The sequence below is a fragment of the Aspergillus vadensis genome (genome assembly GCF_003184925.1).
Source record: "Aspergillus vadensis CBS 113365 unplaced genomic scaffold BO88scaffold_4, whole genome shotgun sequence".
Taxonomy (NCBI): Eukaryota; Fungi; Ascomycota; class Eurotiomycetes; order Eurotiales; family Aspergillaceae; genus Aspergillus; species Aspergillus vadensis.
The window spans coordinates 253,196-267,750 of NW_020292042.1; the positions used below are offsets into that span (position 1 = coordinate 253,196).

Here is a 14,555-nt window from a genome sequence, read left to right on the forward strand (position 1 = left end):
ATGGTCAGTCTGGGGATATATCTATCGATGTGATATTCTAAGAGGGTAGGTTGGAGGTAGTTGACCTCGAAAATATATGGTAACTGAGAAAGAAGAAGAAGAAGGACAGAACCTATCAGATGAAACTAGACCCCCGCACATTCATTCCTGCAGGATCCCGAGGATCCATACTACTATCTAATCTTCAGTTACTATCAAGGATGAACATAGTATTATTGACTGGCATACGTCACTTGGGGCTGGCAATGATGATCAATGTGCTAATTTCGAAGTGCTAGTACTATTTCCTTGGGAGTTGATTTACTGTCTGTAGCATGTGCTGGATATCACTCACATATTAGTTGCTAATGGTATTCATAATGTCACTACTATTTATCATGAAATGATCATATTACTACTATCTGTAGACCGTCGATATATATTAGACTACTAGATGTAGTAGTCATTATACTCGAAGAGGGTAAAATTGAGAGTAATATCGTTTGTAAAAGAATTAAGAATAGCCGTGAACAGAACAACTCTTTAAATTGTAGATGTTAAATATACAGACTAAATCTAGTCATGGATATTGTATGAATGTAGTGACAAGTGGATGCTGTAGACCATCGACGTATCAATGCACTGTATGTATATACCTTATGAATATTGTTTCATTATTCATTTCATAGTCGTCATAAACAGGATAATGCAGTGCGAACAATATTTATAATGATAGGGGTATCGTTTCTAGTATGCATAGGCGGGAATAACAATGACCATATGTATGTATGTATGCATGTTGTCTTGTTGGGAGGGGAGAGGAAGTGAGAGGATTGAGGATGATGAATCATGACGAAGATGATTGTTGCTGGGAAGATTCACCTCCCAGTCCAACACCCTCTTGTCGGCCTCTGACTAACGCCAGAAGACACTGACCCACGCCTTCCAGGTCGCCTAGAAGTCCGACGTGGCCACGATCGCTCTTTACCAGACCACCCTTGATGATCCGGTATCCTGGCGGCAGCATGGCCGCGGAGGCAAGACAGACGCCGTCGCCGGCGGCGAACGCCAGGTCGTCATAGGCGTCTTGGTATGGGATGCGCTCGCGCGATTCGACGCGAGCGCCGTAGACGGTGGGCACGGACTTGCCGTATAGCACGGCAAAGGGTGGGTATTTGTTTTGAGACTGATGCGAGGAGTTGAATGCAAGCTCTTGCTTGAACCGAAGGACCTCGGCGAGAGTGCGCTCTAGATAAGTCACGGCTGTTGCACGGGGTATGGTCGTGGTTGTGGTAGCCTTGGTATTGGCTGAGCCCTTGAAGTTGGAGGTTGGTCCTACCGCGCTCTCCAGATTCGGAGCAGTGACCGGTGCATATTTTCCGGTGGACTCATTGGAGGGATTTGCTGTTTCGTTAGGGTTCTGGCTGTGGTTGTGTGATGCCTGCTCGCCATTGGCATCATCCGTCGAGGATAGACTATCCTTGCTGCCTAGGACGGTGGAGATGCGCTTCCCGAGAAGAGGCAGGTTGTCCTTGAAGCCTCTGCTGTTTGGAAGTGGAAGGGCCGGATTGATACAAGGAGAGAGCCGGTAGTCGTCCCACGCCTGGGCTGAGAAAAAGTCCACACGGTACTCTTCCTTCGTCCGTTTGTTGATGAAGCAGTGTCCGTCCTCTGGAAGGAGGGCGAAGCTGGTACGGAAGGTGAAGTTCACCTGAGCTGTAAGGACGCGGGAACTTAGCAGCACATCATCTCCATTACGGAGAGGGCCCAAGATGTTGACACAGTGCTGCGGAACGCCCGCATAGAGGACTCCTGCGAAGAGATCCGGTCGCTGATTAACGGCATGCCGTGTGATGAGGCCGCCCAAACTGTGGGCGATGACATAGGCCCCGCGCTTTTCGCGGGGGACGTCTGGGGAGTTACAGGGCAAGCCTTCGAGAAACTTGACTAGTCGCTTAGCAAGTAAATGCGGACTCAACCGCCAGTCGTAGCCATAATCGTGGACGCGGAGATCCCCGTTGACAGCGTTCGGGCATTTTTGAAGGCGTTTCATCAGCCGGCGGCAGATATCGACTGGGCCAACATGGGACAACACGCCGGACGGAATGATGGTTTCTTCCATGCGTTCCTCATCTTCCGGGTTTAAGCCCACCTCCAGATCCACCTTGCGAAGGTTCAGGCCGACTTTCATCGGAACCCACAGTTGGCGTTGCGGTGGTTTGGCGGACCGCAAGACTGAGCCTCGATAGCCTCCAAGAATAACGACATCACCGGTCATTTCGGCCATGGCCTCGGTCAAATTGGGGTACTGTGCACTGATACTGGTCCGCGGAGAACGGGCCCGAGGTGGGATCGAATCATCACCCGGCATCTCCCGAGCAGCAGGCGGCTGCTCTGGCGTGGCGTAGGTGTGGCCCCTGCGATTAGTGACATCGGACAGAAATGGCTTATAGCCCCAATCACTTCGAAAGTCTTGCAGGTGCAGCGTGGGCATACTAAGTAGCCGGCTGCTGGAATCCTGAAGGCTGTCCTTGATCGCCTTGAACCGGCTGTTGACTTGCGAATGGATATGCTCGTAACGGGGACGCTGTTCGAGCGACGATGCGGTTGACGAAGCTCTCAGGTATAAAGACTGGTCTGAAGATGATCTCCGTAGGAGAGAAGGTGGGCGGCCTGTTGTGCTGGGCCTTCGCGCATAAGAGTGTCTAGCGGTCGTGGCGCCCCCGAGAGGATCGAGTTCAGATACTTGTTCCTCGGGACTATCTCTAGATTCTGGGTCGGAGAACGACTTGCGCCGAGACTGCAGCGCTGATTCGTCGTTTTCCTGTTCCAATGCCAGCTTCGACACGGGCTTCAGGGTCTGACTGCGAGCCCGGACTTGCGATGACGATCCGGGTCGGAAGGAAAGCGATGACCGTTTAGTCAATAAATCTGGCAGGAACTTCTTCAGGCGTATATTGGTCAAGGAGTCGCCGGACCATGCCCTGGGTCGGAGAGGCAATCCGGATTTCAAGATCGAACGGGTGAAGCTGGTTCGCTGACCGTCTTTGGATCCCCGGGCGCTGTCACGCTGTGGCGCCGCCAAGTCCGCTGAAGAGGCTTGAGCATCACCCGGCTTAGCAGCCGATTCCTCAGGTAAAGCTTCTGGTTCGTCGGTGATTTCAGATGCAAAAAGACCCTCCGCTTCCGGCGTATCCGGGATTGTGTCGAAGTAGCTACTTTGCCGTTCCATCATACGGGTTTTCTCTTCCGCAGGCGTGAGGCGCGCCTTCATACGGCTCTGGGCGCGACTCATGCTAACTCCGACGACTTCATTGGCTTCATCTTCGCGGACAGCGTCCGGGAGATTCGGATCCTCACTGTCGGAACTCGAATTGACGGTGAAGGTGGGCGAGGGCTCCGCAGCTGGCGAGTGTGCAATGACGGGGACCTGACCATTGGTCCCCGCCGGATGTGCAGGAATCGCCATGGTTAAGGTGGGCGGAGAGGGGAGAAAGAGATGAGATTATGTATGACCCATGCAGGGAGAGAGTTTAAAAGTTGAGTGATGAGGGAAGATAAGAATAGATGGGAAGAGAAAGGCTGAGACAGACTAGAGAGGGCAGTTCAATTAGGATCCATCACATGTCAGAGTGGATAGATGGATGGGTTACTATGGAGTAGCGCAGTAAACTAACGGTTTGAATGTCTGCGATGGAGCATTCGTATTCGCGTTAGGGTGGCTCCATAGGGGCGAGACTGGAGCGTGCTGGAGGCGATCAGCAAATCAAGCGCATGGAGTCATGGCAAGAATGGGGACGCGAGAGAGCGTGGGACGGAACATAAGATAATGATAAAAAGAAATGGACAGGTACCATCGAAGGAAGGGAGAAAAGCAAAAGAAATATTAATAAACCATGACGAGCAGGGGAGGAGAAAAATGGGAAAAAAACTAAGCAAGAGGGCCAAAAAAGTCAGAGAAAGAGAGGTTCCACCGCACAGCCTCCGGGCGTTCCGGAAGAAGCTTCCTGTCAGTCGCAACAATTATTTCCAGCTTCCAAGCAATAGTTGTAGGAGCAACTAAGAAAGGCTGTACTCGCGCGACGGGGTTATTCTTGGGATCCGACCATGGATAGTGCCGGATAGTTCAACATAGCTGAGCGTTAGTGGGATGCTTGGCTGGAGGTTAAGTCAGTGGCTGATCACCAGGAGGATTTGCTGTCTCGGAGCGGAGCTGAGGTCAGCTTGGGCTTCAGCAGAGAATTGGGAGGGCTGTGAGTTAGTTCACAAAGGGAGAGATTCAGCAAGAGATTGGGTGGAGAGGCATCGGCGAGCATCCGTGAAGAGCCACACGGTCCATGGGTTCATTCTCGAGTTCCGTAGATGGCATTCTCGCATGTAGATACTGCACAAAATCAGACCATTGGCGATAATATTGCAATGAGATCATGCCCCAGGCAATAGCATAACCATCGCATCACATCACCGAACCGAGTAAAAGTAGCTGCATATCGTCATAGTAGTAGCTTGGTTCGGTTGGCGGGCAGCCGAAGCAACAGAACAAATGAGAGAGAAGATGATTTGAGGGGAAAATCAAGAAGATCAAGATGGAGCACCTCAGGCGCCAATCAGCTGACAGTCAGCGGGTTCATTGCCACACCACAACAGACAATTGTTCATTCACTACTACTCCTTACTACTATCTACTAAGTACAGTCAGAAACTAGTCTGGACTGTGTTGTTTACTCTCTCCATCATTGGCCTCCTTCCCTGTCCCTCGCTTGAATCTCAACCACCATAAAGATTAGCACCACCATCATCCCAGCCTCCACATGCCAGCACGCCGGAATGTGGCTATCCCGACGCTAACTGGCATCCGTCCACTCATCCAACCCGGGTTGCTACGTGCTAATTTAGAGCCGTCTTAGGTCCAACCGACCTTTGCGCAATAAAGGAAACTCCGCGTCATGGTACACATCATATTCATAATTTACACTAAATAAAGCACTAGCATATCGCGTATTCGTATCTCATTAACAAAAAAGGCGGGGTTTATCCCATCACAAGAGACCATGGTGTTCAAATCACCGCTGGGTTCTGCTGAAGTTTCCCGATTGAATCTCTCGCTCCCCTTCTTGAGCAATGGCCGAGTTTTTGGCGGCCCCTTCTTCGTGCCCAAAGGCCTTGTCGACCGCAGCTGTGAGCCCGCCTCGCAATGACTCCCCCGCTCCCTGTGTTTCAGGTCAGCATCAGCCGCTCATTAGTGTCGGATAGCCCGCGGCCACTACGGATAAGTGCCTGGCTAGACTCGACGGGTGGTCGGGACTTACATGGATTCCTGCAGCAGCCGACTTCACACCGCCGCCAACAGATTCTCCGGCAGCAGCCGACTTGGATTGGGTGCCATATGTGCTACCGGATGATTGCGTCGGTTGGTATCCCACTCCGCTGGTGGTTTGCGATCCCGAGATCGGGGCCGTGTTGTAGCCAGCTGCGCTTGAGGCAGCGCCTCCGGCAGCGGTAGCCGCTTGGTTCGGTTGCTGGTAAGCGGCTCCGCCGGTGGTGTCGGTAGGTTCACGCATGGCGCCAGAGCCGGTTGCGTTGGTCGACTTGGAAGACATCTCGCCCGTCTTGCTGTTGACACGGGGGTCGAGTTTGTTGAGAAGGGAGGACTTGTGAGGGCCCGCGGTGGAGCTTTGAGGGTTCGACACGTTCTGGGTCGCCTGGGGATGTACGTTGCCGGTGGTTGTCGCACCAGGGGCGTATTGAGCGCGGTTGTTCAGATCGCTATCGACGCGGGGATCGGCCTTGTTGGCGAAATCAGATTGATGCGGTCCGGCAGTGGTGCGCGCAGGGCCGGTATTTGCTTGACCGGTGCTGGTGATGCCGCTGCCAACTTGTGTTCCAGTTGCAGTAGTTGCGCTGGGGTTCTGGTTGGGTTCACCGAAGGTGGAAGAATAGTAGGGAGGCTGAGTACTGCTCATGGTGATATTTCAATAGTAGGTTTTGATCCGTTATATGTTGATATGATGTTAGGTAGTATTCATTCCCCACTGTCTGTCTTCATCTTATATAAGGAGGCGAGGGCGAGGGTGTGAAGCCTTCGACATCATCGATCAGCGGGTGACGTCAGGCAGGACATACCATGGTTCAGACACGGCATCACTGCCATGGACGTGCATATTGTTCAGTGAATGATATGAACAAATGAGAGCAGTCACAGTGAATGCAATGACTGGATAAGAAATGCTGATGATTCTATTCACCTTCAATGCAATGCCTACCAATATATTATCACGTGATGTCTTATCGATAAGACTGCAGAACACAACAATGATGTCATGACAAAAAATGTGCAGCAGATGCAGAAATTAAAGACTAACAGTGAAGTTCCTAGAACCATAGCCTGCAGAAGAAATAGTCAACACCAAAGGATAGACCGACTAATCAAAAAGCCAACACAATAACTCCGAGCCGAAGCCCATCAAGGAGAGAAGCTCAGCCGCGGGGACACGCGGAGGAGTTACTACAAACAGAGCGAAGGCCTAGTGTGGAAGCGAACGAGCCGAGGTTCAGGACGGCTCAGGGTCAACGCCAAAAAGATGGACTTTCAGCCGGATCCCCTTCACTCATTCAATCTGTTATCTCCATTCACTCTATACAGTTAATTTCTATTCATTGAATCAGGCATCAAAATGACCCTCACAAACCGCCAACTCATTTACGTCAAGGCCCCCACAGCCGCCATCGACCCATCCGTAACAAGCGGCACCTTCAACCTCAAGACCACCACCACCATCGACAGGAACAATGTCCCGGATGACAAAGTCCTCGTGCGCATCCACTACCTAGCCCTCGAGCCCGCCATGCGCCAATGGCTCACAGCCAAACGGTCGTACATTGCGCCCGTGAAAATCGGCAGCATCATGCGCGGCCAAAGTATCGCGCAGGTGCTCTCCGTCGGTAGCAGTCTGAAATCCCAATACCAAGTCGGCGACTGGGTCATCGCCTACTCCGGATGGCAGGAATACGCTGTTCTAGGCGCCAAAGAGGCGCAGAAGATCTCCGTGCCGGAGGGGTGCAAGCCTACGGATGCGATGTCCGTGCTGGGGATGACTGGGCTGACGGCGTATTTCGGGATGATGGATGTGGGGAAGCCGAAGGCTGGCGATACAGTGGTTGTGTCTGGAGCGGCTGGTGCGACGGGCATGGTGGCCGGGCAGATTGCGAAGATTCAGGGAGCGAAGAGGGTGATTGGGATTGCGGGGAGTAAGGATAAGTGTGAGTTTTTGGTGAGGGAGTTGGGGTTTGATGTGGCGATCAATTACAAGGATGAGGATTGGAAGAAGCAGTTGAAGGAGGCTACGCCGGAGTATATTGATGTTTACTTTGATAATGTGGGTGGGGAGATTCTGGATGCGTGTTTGGGCCGGGCGGCGCAGTTTGCTAGGTTCGTTATTTGTGGTGCGATTAGCCAGTATAATGTGGCGAAGCCGAAGGGGCCGGCGAATATTATGCAGGTCATTGTAAGTATCCCCCCAACCCTTCTGGAGGAGGGTGCTCTGGAATTTCTTGGGGGTGCTAACGGTGACAGTCGCAACGAGTCAAAATGCAGGGCTACATCGTGTTCGACTACGCCAAGCAGTACCCGGATGCGTTGCAGGATCTGGCCAAGTGGTTGACGCAGGGCAAGATCAAGCGCAAGGAGCATATTGTGAAAGGGGGGTTGGAGTCGGCGCCGAAGAGTCTGGTGGATTTGTATAATGGAGTGAATACGGGTAAGATGATGGTGGAGGTGGTGCCAGCGGAGGAGGGAATCAGAGCGAAGTTGTAGCCCTACCACCTTAGTACTAGCATATACAATTGCAGTAACAGTTTATTTTAATTAAAGCCAATTAATTTCTCGGAATGGTGCTAATTGCTAGCTGTTAACTCATTATGACCACTGCGGCTGCAACCATGGCTGGACCACCATTACTTCATACTCAACTCACGTCATACTGATGAACACCACCCCATCATCACCATCACCTTCACTATCTCCATGCACAGTGGCACATATAAACCGGATTCAACCCTAGACTAGACACCACTTCACCATGTTACAGCGTCAATTCCTTCGTGCAGTGCTACGTCCTACCCACGCAATCCGCACCAGTAATACTATCCGTCCAGCTATATATAACACGGGCACCTACCTCAACCCTACACCACTATATTCCACAACTCAACAACACCACTTCTCACACACAACTACCAGACCCCAATCCAACCTCCACAAAATGGCCTCTGCAAGCAACGAGAACTTTAAGCTGGAGAATCTCTTCGGCGTGAAGGGCAAAGGTATCCCCACATACCCCCACTCCATCTCTACCACAACAGCAAGCTAATAAGAACAACAGTGGCCCTGATCACCGGCGGCGGCTCCGGCATCGGCCTAATGGCGACCCAAGCACTGGCGACCAACGGCGCCAAGGTCTACATCACGGGCCGAACACAAGAGAAACTCGACCGGGTAGCAAGCCTCTACAACAAGAACATAAGCGGGGAGATCATCCCGATCGTGTCAGACATAACCTCCAAAGAATCCATCAGCAAGCTCGTAAAGGAGATTGAATCGCGCGAATCCCACCTCTCCATCCTGATCAACAATGCCGGAATCAGCAGCAGCACGGATAACACGGAACCCAGCGACGCTACGGAACTGAAGAAATCGCTGTTCGATGATGCGACCCCCATGAGCGAGTGGGAAGATACCTACCGGACGAATGTCATGCAGTTGTATTTCACCACGACGGCTTTCTTGCCGCTGTTGCAGAAGGGGTCCGAGAGGGAGAAGGGGTGGAGTAGTACGGTGGTGAATATTACCAGTATCTCGGGTATTGTGAAGGTGTCGCAGCATCATTTCGCGTATAATGCTAGCAAGGCGGCGGCGATTCATTTGACGAAGATGCTGGCGCATGAGGTGGCCGATAGTGGGTTGAGGATTAGGGTGAATAATATTGCTCCCGGGGTGTTTCCGAGTGAGATGACGGCCGGGGAGAGTGATGAGAAGCAGAAGAGTCAGTTGGCTAAGGAAAAGTATGAGGGTAAGGTGCCGGCGGCGAGACCGGGCAAGGATGAGGATATGGCCAGTGCGGTGTTGTTTGTTAGTACGAATCAGTATTTGAATGGGCAGACGGTTGTTGTGGATGGGGGATATGTGTTGGCTGCTGGGACGGTTTAATGTATTATTATGTGTGAATGTGAATGTATGTTATTGATGTACATCAAGGTTATACATCCATTCTGATCTCATCACTTCTGATGCTTTAATCCGTCGGGCTGCATCGGGGTTTAGCATCGCGTATACCACGTTTCTGCATTGTGCCTGTCACACCACACATTAGCCATATACCCAGGCATCATCCATCCACAAAAGCGGAAATGAAAGAAGGCATCTTACCCCTCCCAACCCCTCAATAACCCCATACCCCTCCCTCCTCTTCCTCCCAGCAAGATACTCCGCATACCGTCCATCCTCCTCCTCACTCGCACTCCGCCAGAGAATCCTCCCCAGTCTTAGGACAAGGTATATAATCCCGACAGCCCAGATATCCACAGCCCGGGGATCATCCCCTGCTACCCCTAGGGAAGGATTTCCATACCCACGTCGACGATAAGCCGAAGACGACCGAGAAGTAGAACAAGGATGAAGTACCTCCGGCGCAGCATAAGGATTAACCCTCCTCCTATCACATCTCCCCTCCAACTCCTCAAACTTCCCTATCCCCATGGATAACCCCCTAACAAGGGGATATACATCCTCTTTCCATGCAGCGTAGTACCCATCACAACCACCACCATCTTTCACCCCAACTCGGTCACGAGAATACCCAGAATCCAAAACCCTCGCATCCCCCAAATCCCCCAACTTGACACAAACCCCATCCCCACCCCCATCCCCAGAAGATGAAGAAACCAAAACATTCTCCACACAAACACACCCATGAACCACCCCCATCTCATGCAAGAACTCCACTGCGCTCATAATCTGATATAGAATCTTATCTGCTTCTGTCACTGGCATGACACTATCCCCTGAACTTCCTCCGTAGGAAGAGGAAATATATGTCCCGAGATCACCTAATTCGCAATACTCACTCACCAGACATGTTTCTCCACGGGAGTTGGGGATGATGTCGATTGTGTGCAGGAGATGTGGATGGTAGAGGGTTGATGAGAGGAGGGACTCGAGGGTGGATTTTAGGGTTTGTTTTGTCGATGTGGTGGAGGGGGTTGGGCGGAGGGTTTTGAGGACATGGAGTATTTTTCGTTTCTTGTTGGTGGTGGTGTTGGTGTAAAGTCGAACGGAGCTGGATGTGCCGTAGTGGAGGATGGTGGTGCAGGTGCCGTATTTTTCTTTGAGGGATGGTGGTGTATTTTGCTGTTGCTGGTGGTGTTGGTGGTGGTGGTGAGGAAGGAGAGGGCTTTCTTCTGATATGGTGGTTGTGTCTGTGTTTGCTTCTGAGAGGATAGCAGTGCTATGTGTATGTGTATGTGCATGCCATGGCATAGGAACCGAAGGAAATGAGAACGAGTACTCCGAGAAGGGGAGTTTGAAACACAAGTAGTTTTTGGCGATTGCTATTGTTGATGGCATTTTATTCCTCTTTGATTATAGAGTAGTGTATACTATGTAGAGATGAAGTAAAGAGAGGTAGATGTGATGTAGGGAACCATCACGTATATACCTCTGCTACTACTACAAGGACTAAAAGTATGCGGCAATTGTCGATCAGTCAGAGAGTGCGGAGGTAGTAGTCTAGTCTACCTCCTGACAGACAACCCTTAACTAGTACTTACTAGCTAGTTAGTAAAGTAAATGTATGGTTCAGCACGTCCAACTTAATCCCTCGCCGCGCGAAGGATCACTCACTCACCTTACTCATTTCACACCATCAGAATCAGTTACTTCAAGGCTGTAAACTACTTACTACTAAAGTAGGAGAGTAGATTAGGTATGATGACATCTCATCACCACTTACGTAGACTGCCAGAGAACTACTATTATGTATGTCGTACAACATACATATAGCTAAATTATCAGATAGAAACTAACTGTAGCTGCTACTGCCACCTGCACAGCATCAAGCAAGGGTCACAAGCATGCTACCGTCACCGCCAGTCCCAACGGATGTAGATGAGGGATTTCCATCACCAATCCCATTCTTTAGATTTCTCTACCACAGCTAGACTACCTACCCCGCGCACGACAATCCAGACCAAATATGGGGTTTGGTGAACCGCGGGACGGATCTGAACTGAACCAGAGCCAGTAGTTTAGTTTACTTTATCTCGTCAACTGCTTGCATGCATGCATCATTCTAGGTAAATTGAGCTGTATGGTAGCTGTGTCTATGCAATATCATACACCATCCAGTCCATCAATCACCGACCAGCGAATTACCCTGCCATAGTAATATGTTCATCGAAGAAAAAAAAGATAATTATCTAAATTGTGACTGCGAGGCATCCATCACCGCACCTTGCCTGCCTCGCGCACTTCATGCATAAATCCGTCCTCGTCACCCGCCGAGCCCAACATCCAGTAGTCGCCCATGCCAGATGCCATCTGTCCCCCTCCGAACCCGGTCGCCGAGGCCGGGGCACTGTGTCGCTCCTGCGTCCGAGTGCCCCCCTGTCGCGGTCCCCAGCTGAGAATGTCCTGCACCGCCTTGCGACTCTGGTCGTCCGGCTTGGTGTACCCAAACAGCTGGGGCTGCAAGCATCCGAGGATCGCAACGGCCGCCCGGATCATGATCCGGTCTCCTTCAAACACCCAGCAGTCCCAGACCCGGCTGAGACGCTCCAAGTCCAGCCCGTTCGTCAGCAGCGACCGGAACATCGGCTCCCAGATCTCTTCGTCGCTGAGTCGGAGCGTCTCGTGCAGATGCGTCGTCAAACGCGGGAATTTGTATTTCAGCGTCGCAGACGCCAGTGAATATGTACGACCGATCGCCCCGCGGTCCAATGTAAGAAAAGCAACAGGGAGCGGCCGGTTGAGCGCGTTGGCCATGGCCAGGAACGCCGACGATGGCGATGGGAATTGCAGAACAAGGAGGGCAGCGATGGTCTAGAATCGTTAGTGATGAATCATGGATGGCATGAAAGAGAACTCACATGCAAGCCACTGACATAGCCCACGTCGCTGCGATACATCGAGTACGCCTGCAACACATCGATCAACGTCTCGCGCAGCGGACCACCGACTTGAAACAGGTTCAGGTCAGGGAACGCCTTGGACGCATCAGCGTCGATCGCCTCGAACCAATCTCTCATGCGCTTGTTGGTCTCCCCAGAATCGCCCTCGGGCCGCGCCCGCACGTCCTTGGCGCGCTGCAAGGCCTTTTTGTATGTTTCCTCGGAGAGAGCCAGCTCATTGCCGATGGCACGCTGCCAGGTCGAGCCCCGGATCCGAGGCGGCACTCCGCGCCACCATAACTCCCGCGTGCGGGTTTCATTAATGACATTATCCCAATTCGGGTAGACGTACTCGTCCCAGATCTGCTGCAGAGTCTCGCGAGTGTTGTCTTTTTCACATTTCGCGGAAGCAGCCTTCGCCGCACGGCGTTTGTCTATAACGGTCAGTCGTCGAAGATGGCAACGAGACGAGTCACATACCTGCTTCCTTGGCCTGCGCCATCATCCGCTTGTATTCCTTCAAATGCCGCTTCTCCTCCTTCTGGTCCTTCGGAGGCAGCCAGCTGGGCCGGGTCCGCGTCAGGACCTTCTCCTTCTCCTTGCTGGGAGGTAACGGATCAATCATGATATTGGACTTTTGCAACGGGGGCAGCTCAATGGTGCTTTTGGACCCACGCTTGGACTCCTCGCTCGAGCGGAGAGAGGACAGCCCGCTTTGCAGGCGCTCTCCCCGCTGGCGCTGGCGCTCATCAGCGTGGAACTCCAAAGCCTCCGTGATGATCTTGGCTTCTTCCGACAAATCCGACATCATATTGTTGTACGAGTATGCTCGCGGGTTGCGGGGCGAGATCTGGCCGCGCTCAGGTCCTGCAGAGCTGGAACGATTGTTGCGGGTTGTGGGGGATCGCGAACCAGAAGGCGACCGGGGCACAGTGACATCGGATACCGAATGCGACAACGGCAGGGGTCGAGGACCTGGGCTGCGACCGTTGGGGCTGGGGGCCCGGGACGGCGCTCGATCCTGCACCGGCCGCGGGGAGATGGGCACATTCCACAGACTCGCATCCTCGGGTAATTCTTCATCGGAGTCATGGTATTCATCCTCCAAGTCCTGCACGGTTTTGCGCGGTCGCTGCCACGAGGGTTTCCGGTTGAGGGTGTGGGTATTGACGGGGGTCAGGGACAGGCTGTGTGTAGACGGCGACGAGCTCAAGCTCGATGTCGGTCGCAGTGGGGAGGAGGAACGCGAACGATGAGGCTTCGTGACTTGGAGGGCTGATTGCTTGGTGGAGGCTGGATCCCGCTGATTGCCGGGGCGGTGCTTGGGACCGCGGCCCGGCTGAGCCAAGGTGCCATTGACCTGCTTTCCGGTAGGGTACGGGGTCTTTGTTTTCGTGGCGGTCAGATCGCGTGTTGTCGCAACCGCCGATTTCTGCATGATGGCCGCTGAAGCTCGTGTGATTCCAGCATTTTGGACGTACGGGGTTGCACCCTTGGTGTAGGAGACATGCACATCATCCTGGAGGTCCACTTCTTCGAAATTGGAGATATCAGTGAAGATGGCCTCGGGGCCGGAGTGTTGCGAGGAGGAACGAAAGGAGGAAGACTTGGAGGACTTGGACCCGGAGAGGTCAGGAGGGGAATTCGGGGTGGTCGTACAAACGGTTGTCATTTCGGCGGGAAAGCTGCAGAGTTCGAGACTCTTCCCAGATCAGGCTAAGGGAAGAACCTCAGGGGATGAACCTCACGCAGCTGCGTATACCAAGGACGAGATAAAAGACGATGTAAACACGTCCGATGGTGTCGCGAATTAAAGACAAAGAAAATAAGCCGTTATTAGGAGCGAAAGACGGGGGTGAAGAGGTGGGATGATCTCCGGATGGTATTGATTAATAGGTGTGTGACGGAAGAACCCCAAGCAGGATGCTGCATGCAATGGAAGCGGCAGAACAAGTGGCGGATCAAAAGATGGTCGGGGGCGAGGCTGTTTTTTCTTTTTCAAATTGGTTCCGTATTATTCTTGTCCTCCTCTTACTATGCACTCAAGGGATTCAGGAGTTAATCGTGCAGCGAGCAGTGCATTTGGGGGCCGGAGCCGAAGGGGGAAGGGGACGGAGAGATGAAACGATCCCCGACAAAAACCGAGACAAGAGGCAGATGAGACAAGCAGCGCGGCGGAGGAGATGGGTGGGAAACGATAGACTAGACTAGACTAAAGCGAAAGACTGGAATGTTGGGAGATATTAAGAAAAAGAAAAGGAAACGAAAGTATGAGGATGAAGAGCGAGTGAGAAATTGGGAGGGGAATGAATGGGGAAAAAGAAGGTGGAGGAGGATGAATGAAAGCAGAAGAGAAGGAAGAAGAGGAGGAGGAAGAAGGGGGATGGGATGGGATGGGATGGAGATGGGGATAA

General features: G+C 52.3%; 6 protein-coding genes across 6 annotated transcripts; 2 read left to right on the plus strand and 4 right to left on the minus strand.

Annotated features, from left to right (window-relative positions):
- Positions 1 to 560: 560 nt before the first annotated feature.
- On the minus strand, positions 561 to 3,681 carry BO88DRAFT_402315 (uncharacterized protein). Its single transcript, XM_025706071.1, has 2 exons — positions 3,633 to 3,681; positions 561 to 3,571 (listed from the first exon to the last, which is right to left on the minus strand). Exon 2 carries the CDS (start codon positions 3,446 to 3,448, stop codon positions 827 to 829), a length of 2,622 nt encoding a protein of 873 aa, XP_025565805.1. The 5' UTR covers positions 3,449 to 3,571; positions 3,633 to 3,681; the 3' UTR covers positions 561 to 826.
- A 1,232-nt stretch (positions 3,682 to 4,913) lies between these two features.
- Positions 4,914 to 6,304, minus strand: dprC. The gene is made up of 2 exons (XM_025712349.1): positions 5,289 to 6,304; positions 4,914 to 5,189 (listed from the first exon to the last, which is right to left on the minus strand). The coding sequence occupies exons 1-2, from the start codon at positions 5,940 to 5,942 to the stop codon at positions 5,043 to 5,045; spliced, it is 801 nt and encodes a 266-aa protein (XP_025565806.1). The 5' UTR covers positions 5,943 to 6,304; the 3' UTR covers positions 4,914 to 5,042.
- Positions 6,305 to 6,653: 349 nt separating this feature from the next.
- Positions 6,654 to 7,792, plus strand: BO88DRAFT_382591 (NADP-dependent oxidoreductase; the record flags this gene model as incomplete). Its single annotated transcript, XM_025704634.1, has 2 exons — positions 6,654 to 7,484; positions 7,553 to 7,792. The coding sequence occupies 2 exons, from the start codon at positions 6,654 to 6,656 to the stop codon at positions 7,790 to 7,792; spliced, it is 1,071 nt and encodes a 356-aa protein (XP_025565807.1).
- Positions 7,793 to 8,042: 250 nt separating this feature from the next.
- BO88DRAFT_402317 (SDR family NAD(P)-dependent oxidoreductase) lies at positions 8,043 to 9,319 on the plus strand. The gene is made up of 2 exons (XM_025706072.1): positions 8,043 to 8,301; positions 8,361 to 9,319. The coding sequence occupies exons 1-2, from the start codon at positions 8,058 to 8,060 to the stop codon at positions 9,182 to 9,184; spliced, it is 1,068 nt and encodes a 355-aa protein (XP_025565808.1). The 5' UTR covers positions 8,043 to 8,057; the 3' UTR covers positions 9,185 to 9,319.
- On the minus strand, positions 9,215 to 10,655 carry BO88DRAFT_441687 (kinase-like protein; the record flags this gene model as incomplete). The annotated part of the gene is made up of 2 exons (XM_025709899.1): positions 9,404 to 10,655; positions 9,215 to 9,328 (listed from the first exon to the last, which is right to left on the minus strand). Exons 1-2 carry the CDS (start codon positions 10,598 to 10,600, stop codon positions 9,215 to 9,217), a joined length of 1,311 nt encoding a protein of 436 aa, XP_025565809.1. The 5' UTR covers positions 10,601 to 10,655.
- An 821-nt stretch (positions 10,656 to 11,476) lies between these two features.
- Positions 11,477 to 13,813, minus strand: BO88DRAFT_412143 (putative TBC domain protein; the record flags this gene model as incomplete). Its single annotated transcript, XM_025708071.1, has 3 exons — positions 11,477 to 12,073; positions 12,121 to 12,575; positions 12,622 to 13,813. The coding sequence occupies 3 exons, from the start codon at positions 13,811 to 13,813 to the stop codon at positions 11,477 to 11,479; spliced, it is 2,244 nt and encodes a 747-aa protein (XP_025565810.1).
- Between the last annotated feature and the right edge of the window lie 742 nt (positions 13,814 to 14,555).